We start from the raw sequence: 12,974 nt of genomic DNA, 5'->3' as shown, positions 1-12,974 counted from the left end.
CTTTTGATGTATCTGTTGTGATCTAAACTCTGTTTCTTAGAGTATCGGTTACTATTGAGCAACATCACTCCGTACTTACAATTCGTTACCACAAACTGCTTAATTCGTTCTATCCTGTCAGGTTCCGTTAAATGAAACACAGTCAAGCACGAAAATAGTCAAGAAGTTTCTTGATTTACTCGTAATCTAGTCTTTATCAACCGGCACACGTAACTGGACAAAAGTGCGAAAAAAAGAAACAATAACAATGCTTCTACTTTTGACCGATCCATGAAAAAAAAAATCCACATTAATGATCACTTAATTTTTTTTTTTCTTTTAGTATCATTATCATTCTAACATTCTAATCAAGCAAAAGTGCAGTTTCATTTTCAAATATAAAGATCATGTTTTCACTTTTTTTTATATTATTATTGCAAGAAAAGAGCCCTCTTAAAATATAACTTGCAGTCAATCTACCCCTTCGATCCGGGTCGCTCTACAAGTCATTATACATAAGAATGAAAAATATAAAAAGTTAGATTTTGAAATCAGTATTCCCTTTATTAGACAGAAAAGGAAATTAAATTGATGCGGGATTCTTCGGTCTTTTCGAAGTCTTCTTTCCTGACTTAACTTCTCTCAATCCCTTCATCCTCTTGACTTGAAGTTTAGATAGGTCCTGTTTGCCAAGATGAATACGACCCGTTGTAGTTCCAAGAGCATCTTTCTTGATATTCTTTACTGTCTTCGACTAAAACAGATTTAAAAAATCAGGACTTTTAAAAAATACAAAAATTTAATTCAATTGATTCAAAAATTGAATTTTCAAAAAAATTAATGCTTAACAATCGAGCACACATCTGAAGCAGGAGAATACAAGTCAGGTAGCAAGCAGAATAGTTGGCCGATGTTTTTTTTTTTTTGGGGGGGGGAGGGGATTGTAAAAATGAAGGAGCACCTCCCCACACATACATAGAAAAAGAAATATATCACTTAATGCAATTTGAAAGCATGTCTCCTATAGGGGGGAGGGTGTCAAGAGTAATAGATTTTGCAAAACGGTTTTAAAACTATGAGTATTAAAGCAGGTTTTACAAGGCTCACAAATTATCTACGAAAAAAAGAAACTAAAGATGAAGTAGTCTAGAGCTAAAGGTCACTGCACGCCCACCAGAACGTTTGAGTTGAAATGTGTAAACTGTAACGAATTAAAGGTGACGAGGAAAGTGATAAAAACCTGCGAACTCACTTGAAGTAACAAACGTTAATTCAAGATAAGATAAGACAACTTTTACCAAAAGCAAATCAGAAACCAAATAAGTGAACAACTGAAATCTTCATCATATCAATCAGAATGACATCTTCAGACATACAAATTAATATTTTCTGTGACTTAAAAACACACGTTTTTGATACCTTGCTACTGTAGAAACGAAATGCACCGAAGTAGTCGTCAAGACACTAAGAAGCAGTAACCCGAAAATCCCAAAACACTTTCAATTAACGCAGAAAGCCCAAATCATGGTTGTAGAAAAAGCAGCAACCTATTGAAAGAGCAAACCTCGCCCCACTATAACCAAAATTTAAGAAACGTGTTTTAAGTAGATTTTTAAATCAAAGTAATCTCCGCTTGACGATGGTTCGGGGACGCCAGGGTCGAAAACCTTATACCGCAGGTCAGCCCTCCCATCTTGTAGCACTGATATGTCACTTATTTTTTTTTTTTTCCTCAAGTCTAGCACGTGACTGTCAAATCGTAGATAGAAGGTCAAGGGCATAATTGAAAATTATTACTTTCATCTATCCACTTTCAGTGAAGTTAAAAAAAAATAATAATAATAAATAAAAAGGCAGGTGATACTGAGCCTACAAAAAAGAAATTAAAACTCGATCTTCCTAGTAGCAGCGTTAGCTGTAACACAGTTATTATAAATAATCCCATTATTAGAGTTTTTCTGGAGGCCCGAAATTTTTCATGGCAAATTTGTTTCCAGCTGTGATTATTCACTGTGCATGCATACCTTTTTACTGTTATGCTGTGTATAAATAAATAAATACTTTTTGTTGCCATAATGTTGCATATTTATCAGCAGAGGTCCCATGACAAGAAAATATAAAACACAATAGAATGAAATAAAGATAAAAATCAATTCAAAAAGTTCATCATTGTAGTGTTTCACACAATACAGAAAAAAAGACGATAGATACCACTTTGATGCCTTTCTGGGAGGAGTACAAACCAAATGGCATGACAAAGTGAGGGCTCATCGACGTGTTTCTCCCAAATGGTTTGTTGTCCTTGAAATTTTATAGGGTTATATGAAATTTTTAAGCCATAACCCAAGCCGTATTTCAGTTAGTGATACATATGAAATAGTTAGAATAGTACCAGTGGTTGGTTTGCGTTTTAAGTAAAGTAAAGCTAATGCATCTGATTATGAATGGTAATCTAAAATATTGTTCTAATATTCCAGTTAGGAAATCAGGTCAATAATTATCCAACTTGACAAGCTCAGAATGCCCTAACACATTTTGCTCTGTCGATGCGACATACTTTTTCTTTTCGGTATAAAGGACCGAAATATTGGTTGGACGCACCCCAGGCTAATAAACATATTAGGGAATTGTCTGAGTTTGCGCTTCGAGTTAAAGGACTTTGTTTGGTCTGTACGGGTAAAGGGATTACTCTCCAGTTACTAAATGTAGATGGCAAAAAAAAAAAAAATCTGTATTATTTCCATTTAAGCGGTTAATTATTACCTTTCTAAAATAAATACGGTTAGGGAAGTAACTAATAAAAAATAATAAATAATGATAACAATAATATATAGAAATAAGAACTAAAACTGACCCCATAAAAGTCTCTAGAGACAGAGTATTGTTTTTGTAACTTGGGATTTATGCCATTTTTTTCTGCTTAGTAAATTTCTCACTCTTTCTGTAGAAGAGACAAAGCCACAAAAGATGAAAGAGCAGGCAGAATGTGTTCGCTACTTTTATAAGTTTTTGAAAGTTTCTGTATTCTAACAATTATTTAGTCACAATTTTAAAGTTCATGGATTTTCAACATTTGGAATCAGTTGATTCATTTGCTGTATATTTTGGTAGAAGACTTCCGTTTTTTAGAGTTTTGGCGATATTGGACGAAGGTTACTCTTTAATTACCATTCATTACCATAAAAGTTTGATCTAAAGAGCTAAATTTAAATTCATAGAAAGTGAATACTTACGCTATAAAGTACGCATAATTTTAATCACTTAGACCGGAGAGCGTGCCTGAATTGAAGTCAATGTTCCCGTATTTCGCACTTGTGTGACGCTTATCATCATCCACAGACAGAATATAGTAGCGATTACCAAATTCTATCGCTATCGCTCTGCTAAATTTTAAGCTTACCTTAATCTGACGTGGTTTCTTGCATGATGTTTTAAATAAGTCATCAGATGCTAATTTTGTTCTTCGCAAACTGAAGTCCATTCGCGGGCCAATCTCTTCAAGATCAACTCGTAGAGTCTTTGCACCAGATTTCTTGGCTAATATCCTAAATACAAGATTCAGAAATATAAACATTTTCTTTCTTTGATCAATTTACGTACGTTTCACCTTCGAGTCCGACATTCAGATTATTTTGTTATATTTGTTATCAGAACCAATGATAGTTAGCTTACCCCAGCGCAATTCATTCTTTGTCACTTACGAAGACTTAAATACAAATCAAATCTGTACACATCATCAGTAATGTTATCACTTTACTTGACAAAAAAGAACACAAATGATTTTTTATTTTCAATTGTAGATTTAATTTGTATGTCACAAGGCTAATGTCGCAAAAGTACTCAAACACGAAGACTTAAATACTTACTAGAATGCATTTATAAGCATTAAGGATATATTTGGACACTCAAATATATTTGGAAATAAGTTATACTTTCTACAAATGGTAAATTCGCCTCTTACTCAAGACTCAGACCGAGTCCGTTGATTTTTGAATTAAAACCAAGTTGCCATCAAACCGTTGGCCAATTGGAGACAAAGCCAAGACAGATAGTTTAAGTGAGAGGCAAAGATGGTATAAGCCTTTTTCTGGATTGTGTAAAAATGATTTCACTTGTTGATAGATAGTCTATCATCCATCCATCCATCCTAGGGCAAAACTAAGGTAGATAGTGATAGAACTAAGGGATGATCGAGTCTTTTGGTTTTACTCTTGACGAACTATGTCGAATGGACTAGTATGCAAAAGGAGGGGGGGGGGGTAAATTTGCTTGGACTCACAGGCGAACAAGTGACCTAAGCATAATATTTCTTCTCTACCTTTAAACATATTTCTCTTTTCGTAAACATCATAGCCAAATACAGCTTTTCTTTCTTAAACTGACTAAAACATGAAAATGAATGATTGATATAATAGTCTTAATTGTGCCTTTTGGCTGCCTGGGCGCAGTCCAACCTTGCTGGGGAGGTAAGGATAGTGATCGCTAATTGTCGCAAGACATCCATCAGAAAGATAATTGGATCTCTACCAAACTCGGTGGGAGGCAACCGCTAGCATCCTAGTTCCACTTTTTAGGGATTAAAACCTAATCAACCATCTGTGGGTGATGTAAAGTGGGAGAGGTATTCCCTAACTACTGTTGTTGTGAAATTTAAAAGGGGTCTGATTTCGACTAAACTTGGTGAAGAATAAGAGTAAAAGCCCTAGTTGTAATTTCAAGAGCTTCATATTTCATATCTTGTCCGATCTTTAGGATGGGGTCCTAAAATCTTGTCATCTTAATATCCAGCGAAAGGAGTTACCAGATCTCAATTAAACTTTCCGAGAAAAGAGAGTAACTGTCTTAGTTGATTCTTTAAGGTGTACGAAACACAACCCATCCTCTGTGAGAGGAGGGGAAAGGGTCATTAAAAACATATCATTAGTACATCTACCAAAAAAGTTGATCGGGATCTCAAGTAAACTTTAGTAAAAGTGAAAGTGTCCCTCCTTTGCCTTGTATTGGTCTTTGTGGATGGAGAGGGCCCCCAAATTCTTGACAGGATAGGTTGTCCTGTGAGGAGATCTGATAGGGCAGGTTGTCAGTCTCCTCCAAACTTGGTGGGAAGTAAGAGCAAGGGTTTTATTTGAATTCTTTTAGAATTCCTACAAGATCCAACTTATGTGGAGGGATGTAATTACTGTCATCAGGACATGTACCAGAAGCGGTTGTCGAATCTAAACAAAACTTGGTAAAAAGTAAGAGCGGGTCCAATCAAACCTATGCAAGGTAGGAAGAAGAAGGACCTTTAAGCTCTTATTATCAAGAAATCTAGCAGAAAATGCCATTGGGTCTCAACCAATGTTAGATGATGTAAGCGTATGTGCCCTAGTTGAGCCTTTTGGGAGATGCATATTCGTATTACTTTGAGGAGGGTGGCTTTACTTCTGTCATCAGGGCATCTAGCAGAAGGCGTTGTCAGGTCTCGACCAATAAAAGGCAAAGGAGGGACACTTTCACTTTTACTAAAGTTTACTTGAGATCCCGATCAATTTTTTTGGTAGATGTACTAAGATCTGTCATAGCTATGCTTTTTGGGAATCGAAACTCGATCTGATCTCAGTGAGTGAATGGAAAATTGGTACCTAAATTTGTTTCTTCACCCATTTAGACTGCAGTAAGGGGGGAGGGGGGGGAGGCACGCATTCGTATCACCACGATATCTACCACATCAAGTCGTCACATTTCAGCCTAACTTGATTAGAGGTAACAGCAAGTATCCTAGCAGAACCAATGGGAAGGGTCCCAGGTAGAAATATGGTATCTTTATTCGGAAATTTTAATGCCCAAGTCGGTAGCAATAGGAATGGATGGTATCCTAGCCTAGGCAAATGTATTGTAGGAAAAGAAAAAAGCAATGATTACAAGCTGCTACAATTTTGTAGGTATAACAATCTAGTCATTAACAATACAGTATTTGGTCATAAAATGACCTATAAGTTAGCATAGTACAAATATGATGATAAGACAGCTAACCTTATTGATTATGTTTTAATAAACCGAATGCTGGTAGGGTCGATACAAGATAGGGTTTATAGGAGTGCTGTTATTGATGTTAAACGTGAAGATCACCATCTAGTAGTGTCTAGGGTTAATCTGAAGCTGATATTCAGGAAGGGTAACTATCTTCCGAGAAGCTATGACGTTGGTAGACTCTAGGATGATAATCTGAGAGAAAATTTCCATGAGTAGTAAAATATTAAATTGGAGAGTTTAAAATTTGCCAAGGTAGAAGATTGATGGAATAGTGTTAAGAAGTTAGTTTGTGAAATCGCTGATGGTTTCTTAGGGAAGCAAGTTAGAAACGCAGCTAGGAATATTAGTAAAAATACTTTATGTCTAACACAGAGGAGGAGGGGCTTGCACAAAAATTATTCGAGAGATAGATCATATGAGAATAAAAGCAACGTAAAGAAAGTTGAGAAAGCATTGGAATATGAATTAAGGAGATATGAAGTTGAGGCCATGGATAAAATTGCTGAAGATCTTGAAGATACAGCCAGACGGTATAATAGTAAAACATTGTACCGGCAAATTAATTAATTGAGGGAGAATAGTCAATCTGGACATGTCCCAGTAAAAGATGGGAACGGGCTACAATTAGTGAGAAGGAAAGAGTTAAGGAGAGATTGGCGGAACATTTTGAGAATGCGTTAAACCGTGATAGAGTTACAGGAAAAGATATAGAAGTGAATGAAAAAGTTTGTGACACTTGGGTTGTAAGGAAGAATTAGTGACAGTGCTAAAGGATTAAAAAAATAATAAGGTCGTGGGTTCTGATATGTGGTAAATGAGTTTTTCCTAAATATGTTGGTTATGAAGTTAGAGATAACCTTTTTATAAAATAATTAAACCAGTTCTAAAAGAAAGGTGACAAGAATGAGTGTGGTAAATATATATATAACGCATGTGTGCGTTTTAAATCCTGTTCATTAAGAATTAATAGTTTTAGGACGCTCAATTAACTATGATTTCTTATCACTCATTTGAAAACTTCTTATATTTTTCATGTTTATCGTTATCTAAAAACACTTTTCCCTTCCCCTGCCAATTCATAATTTTTCAAAATCCAGAGTGCACAGAAAGAGATATGCATTACGTATAACTGCTTTACGCGATGATCCTGTGTGTAAAGCTAAAATGCTCAATGAACAGTTCGCATGAGTTTTTACCAATTAGCCAAATTCCGGTAGCAGCGACTAACGTATCCCAAAAGCTGAAACCACTAGACATGATAATCTCCGTAACAACAGACATAACTGCTAAAAATGTACTAAAAAAAAGCCGAAGGAGCTGGATCCGAATAAATCCCCTGGTCCCGACTGTCTCCTTCCAAGGATACTAAAAGAACAAGCTGAAGACATTGTAGAGCCAATTACCTACATTTCTAGAAGGTCCCTTGAGACAGTTTAATTGCCTCTTGTCTGGAAAAAAGGCTGTAATATCCCCCAACATTTAAATGTGACGACAAGAAAGATCCTAGCAATTACAGACCAATTAGTTTGATCTCAATACCATACAAGGTACTATAATCTCTTTTAACTGTCCGTCAGATTGTATTTCTTTTAGCTAACAACAAGACCTGTTCTAATTATCGCAGGATTGCGCTCTTCTCCGTTCCCGGCAAACTCTTTGCCGTGACACTACTGGACAGATACTATGTTTAGTTTTATTTTACTATGTTTTATTTTTTAAGGTGGGTTTGAATAAAAATAAAATAAAGTTATTAATTGAAATGAGGGTTGAGAGTTTGCCACTGGGCCAAAGAAGAAAGTTTATCTGGAAGGAATTGTCAAAGGCTGGTCCTTATTATTGTCCTATGTTTTGAGGTTTAGATGAGGGTGTATATCACTTGATGTGTGAATGTGAGGAGCTGAGTGATTGGAAACTTGAAGTATTTGGTAGGGGAGATTGTGATTTTGAGTGGTTGGTGAGAGTGTGTGCGGATGAGTGTTTTATGGGTATCAGAAGCTTGGCATGATTCCTTTGTCTTGTGATGAATCATAAAAGAAAATTTCTGTAGGATTATGTTAGGATTTGTGCAATTTCTTTGTAATTGATCTTTGTTTACATTTTTTGCCATGGCCTATCGAAAGGGTCACCAAAGCTTTCAAAAGAAGCCTAAAAAGTTGGTCTGCGGATAAAGTAGCAGAAAACCAAAGTTATGCCCATGAAGCCTCCCAACGTCATTATCTACAGTAAAGGAAGTCAATATCGGGAGCGATTCAATAGACGTGGTTGAAGACTTCACTTACCTTGGATCCACACTGTTGAGGGTTGGTTCGATCACAAAAAAGCTTACATCCCAAGCAGCCAAAGCCTCAGCAGTTGTTGGGAGGCTGAATAGAATTTGACGAAAACCAAATATAAGCCACCATACTAAATGCGTATTTACAACGCGTCAGTCAGCACCGTCCTACTATATAGAGCAGGGACGTGGCCAGCCACAAAATCTATCCTCTAAACCGTCGATGTCACACAGACCAAACAATCTTCGAAGAATCAAGGGTTTTCACTGGACTAACTTTGCTACAAACCAGACCCTCCTGTCACGTACCTCGCAAGCTCCTTTCTCGATGCAGTTTGACCAGCACACTATTCTCTGGTACGGCTACCTCCTTTGTCTGCCACCCTCCACCCCTACTAGGTGGAAAGACAAGCCAACGATTTCCTTACCTAAGCCCACGTCCCAATGGAAGAAGCTGCAAAACTGGCAAGCGATAAGTCAACCTGGAGGCGTCTGATCTCACCGTTCTCTACGCCGTCCTGGCAAGAGCCGTAAGTCTAAGTAATTTAACAATAAGGTCTCTCACAAGCAATTCCATTTTCTCTGAAAAAGGTCCACAGAACTCTAGCTTCTACTAGCTGTTAATAAAATGGAAAATAAAGACGGATCACGGACCAGAAATTTGCATTTGGATTTCAAGAAAGCCTTTAACAAGGTTCCCTACAACAGAATACAACAAAAGTTAAGAACTGTACTTGGTATGAAGAACGAGGAAACGACTAATAGCATTCCCTGGGTCAGAAGTTTCCTGACCAGGAGAAAACAAGTAGTTCGAGTAGTGAAACCAATATTTACGCAACCAATGGCGAGCCATAAGGATCTGTATTTGGGTCTCTCATTTTCAACATCTACATAAACTTTGTTGATGATATCGATTCCAGTATCTTGGTATACGCCAAAGACACAAAGCTTTTTCGAGTTACACCGGTAGATCAAAGCATTCTAGAGAAAGACCAAGAGAAAGTGGAGAGGTGGGTGGCAACTTGGTTCATGGAAATTAATATCACAAAATCCCACCATGTACAAGTAGGCCCCACAGATGTAAATAAAACTTATAAACTTCTTGGAGAAACTCTAACGCCTAGCCTTGAGGAGCATGACTTGGCATAATCGTTGATGCCAAGCTGCGTTTCTCAAGCCATTATTGGGGCAATCATTAAGAAGGCGTCGATGATCGTTGGAATCTTCCATAGATCAGTCATTTTTCTCGATAAGGAAATACTTTACATGCTATACAAGGCTTGGTAAGGCAAATCCTTGAGCATAGACATACCCTCTTTTTTGGGTAAAGACTTCGCCACATTTGAAGCCGAACAGCGCAGAATGACAAAATTCTGCCAAACTTTATCTCACCTCCCTTAGGATGCACAGCTCCGGGGGCTCCAACTACAAACTGTGGCTTACCATTTTCATCATGGCCATACGACTGGAACTTGTTAGATCTACAAAAGAACCTTTTAAGATTACTTTGTCCCCATCACACATTCTACAGTTCAGTACCTCGGTCTACAGTTTAAACTGCAAGGTAAATGCTTCTTCAAGGACATCGGAAGATTGGGCTTCTCCAACTAAATCATCGGCAAGCGGAAGTCTGCCCTCATCAATAGTAAATAGCTTAGACGTGGAATTATTCAAGAAATATCTTGACAATTTTCATGGACTTGATATGTTTTCTTGTTTCTCAGCTTGCACCTGTATTTTGCATTACATTATTTAGTTATTATTACTTTTTGTCAATTTAAATTTGAGGGCAATTAGTCGCTTTTTTCTCTTTAAGTCTTCGGGGTTAAATTCGTATTTTCTGACACAAAAGACTTTTAGTGATCCCTAACAGGGGGTCATAAATATGGGCTACTTATCAGTAGCCAAACTAATGTCTATTGGCGAAATCCTTGGAGGTCAGAAGAGATATAAACATCTTCAGGAAAGTTTGATTTTGTTTTTGAAAGGATTTAAAAGTCCTCTAATGTCTGAATGAAGACTAGTAGTGAATACTTCATGAAATAAACTTACCTATAGCTTCTCATAAATATTTTCCCTTCAGCAGCTGTAAAGGATATTACATGTTCTAAGCCAGCCAATCGAAGACCAGTGATTTCTTCTCCACGGAAAAAGTCCACAAGGAGATTTTTGAGCCTCTGGTACTCTGAACTCGAGTTGAACGGCTCCCCAGAAAACACGAGACATGGTTTAATTCCAGCAGCAATTTTTTGGTTCTTAAATGTTTCAATAAGCTGACAATCATCAATACCAAGTTCAACCATATCAAGGAGATGGTAGTCATAAAGCCTTCCTATAATTTGAGCTTCATTATTATGGCTATGGTAATTCAAAATGCATAATGTGACATTTTCTGTCAAAATAAGATGCACAGTACACCCTCCCACACTAAGAATACCAGATGGAAACGGTTACACTTTTTTTTTCTTAATATTTCGCCCGGTTTTAAAGATATTTAAAGACTCAAACTTTTTAGTATTTGCTATTTCTCCTTTTCTCATCTTCAAGACTACACAGAAAATGAAGTTTTTGACGCCATTATTATAGGTTTTTTTAAGCACTTACCCAACCATCCATGTCTAAACACCACGTAAAACGTGAAACAACCTGAAAGCCCAAAAGTGTGCACACATACAATCATATGTGCGTCACAACCTGTCACACGAGTTGAAATATGCCAACGCATCCAACCCTTTCAACAAAGCAGTACCAGGCAAAGCATCGGTTTTGTCAGCCAACACTTATTCCCTAATGGTTTAAATGAATATAAAAAGTCCTAATAAATAATTTGTAGGGTAGGCTAGAATTCGCGCTACGATTAACACACAAATATAGGTTCAAATTGTTCAGCTTACTGTAACAGAGAATGTCTTTCAGAAAGTGGCAACAGTGATCCTTGTGAATTGCAAGAAAAACTTGGAAACGCCACAGATATATTGTACTTACTTGGCAGTTCAATATCCACTTTTTCTCATTACAGGCTTTGGAATTTCATCTTTTCTGAGACCAAAGGATTTTCTACGATCAATCTTACTAGCGCTTATTACTTCCCACTTTTACAGAAGGAGCCAATTATTCGAAAGAAACAAAAACTTTGCTTTTGATTGTCACCACTTTTTGTTAACACTTTACGGTAAATTTTAACCTGGACACGCTTTTTCACATTTAGAACCTAAGCTTTCACCCTAAATAGAAATTTCGTAAAGAGACTTTCCACGGTTTTATTGGCCTTGAAATGACGATTTGTATAAATGGTTTTGTTTTGTAATCACAAGCATTTGGCAGTACTTTTGTGTTTTTACAGTATGCTGCAATGAAATCTGCAAAATTATATTAAAAAAGCCGTAAGAACTAAGGTGATAAGTCTTTTTGATCCAATACTAATTCAGAAATGTTTATACTAACTTCCTGACACGCTTTTACAACTGCATATGAGCAAAAACGAAAGAAATACTTCGTAGATAACCGGACAACTTAGAATAAAATAGATATAAGGATAACTTAGAATAAGGCGGAACTTAAAGTACCATAAAGTTCCGCCGCCAAACTCTTTTGAAGTACAACCACCTTTACAGAGGATAAGTATAGAGTAAGGTAATACATAACATACGATATTAATTTTTTAAAATCGCTAACCGAGGTCCCAACGGGCCGAATTCGGATTTCAGGGTCAAGAAACAAAAGCAGGACAAAAAGGTTAAAAGATTCTTCCAAAAAAGAAGATAGAAATAGGTATCACATTATTGACAAAGACTATCACAACTCCCCAATTTTCCAGAAAGGAAATTTGGTTCTCCAAAATCTTCCCAAAAATTGAGTTTGTAAGTTAGTACAAAATACAAAGTTCCAACTTTCGTCAACGTTAATTTTCGGGGACATTTTAGAGAGCCCTTTTTTATTTTCGGGGGAAAACGGATAAATTTGGACATAGTTGAAATCCTGGGGTAAATTCCATCTTCAAATTAGGCTGAAGGACCTTTCACTAAAAGATGAAAGATTTAGGCCTGATCATTTATTTTGAGGCTTAAGAGCCCCATCTTCTGAGTAAGGTTCCTAACCTCCCCTCTCCCAACAATTGATAGACAACTATGCAATTTTGTGTAACCATTGGCGACACTGTGAAGACTTTCTATATAACAACCGTATATTTTGCACGAATTGTATATACAAGCATTTTAAAGGATGAGTGCAGCAGTATTTCATCTAAAACTGAGACGCTTTGGGAACACATTTTCAATACTTCTAAGCTGATTGACTGTATCAGAATCTTCAACGGATAATATTTTCACCCAAATCAAGCAACAACTGCTGGTTTGAAGCACAAAATGGCAGAAATTGGTACTATGCTAGGGCATGATCATTATAGTCCCTTAAAAGGGATCTAGAGCTTTGAGCTTCAGGTACGATTATCCCTCTTCCGACATTCTATAACCACTGGTCCGAAATGACCACCCCAGGTGAAATAAACACAATAACACAACAACAACAAATAACAAGTATGTTTCATAACCAATTTTCTTAGGGGGGGGGGGGGATAAAAAAATTTCGGGTTTATACATAAAGGATCTTGTCTTTCAGATTAGGGTCAAGGGTCACGCTGAATCTAATGATGTAGTTCTTCTTCAAGATCACCCTTTTTAGGGAAAATTTTTCCCCTTTTTCTCAAATC

At 36.8% G+C, this 12,974-nt stretch overlaps 1 protein-coding gene across 1 annotated transcript in view; it reads right to left on the bottom strand.

The window, feature by feature from the left end:
• Window positions 1-522: 522 nt before the first annotated feature.
• The window catches only part of Non3 (Ribosome production factor 2-like protein Non3), a 55,334-nt gene continuing 42,882 nt past the window's right edge, over window positions 523-12,974 (bottom strand). The window contains exons 4-6 of the mRNA XM_089093337.1: window positions 10,319-10,598; window positions 3,380-3,524; window positions 523-733 (exon numbers count right to left, since the gene is read on the bottom strand). Coding sequence (XP_088949463.1) covers window positions 563-733; window positions 3,380-3,524; window positions 10,319-10,598 — 596 coding nt within the window. The 3' untranslated portion in view covers window positions 523-562. The remainder of the gene's footprint in view (window positions 734-3,379; window positions 3,525-10,318; window positions 10,599-12,974) is intronic.

Source organism: Artemia sp. Qi Xiang Cuo, chromosome 8 (genome assembly GCF_049724085.1).
Source record: "Artemia sp. Qi Xiang Cuo chromosome 8, ASM4972408v1, whole genome shotgun sequence".
In the NCBI taxonomy this organism is placed as follows: Eukaryota; Metazoa; Arthropoda; class Branchiopoda; order Anostraca; family Artemiidae; genus Artemia; species Artemia sp. Qi Xiang Cuo.
The sequence above is the reverse complement of the archived record's forward strand: the minus strand, read 5'-3'. Positions and strand labels throughout refer to the sequence as shown.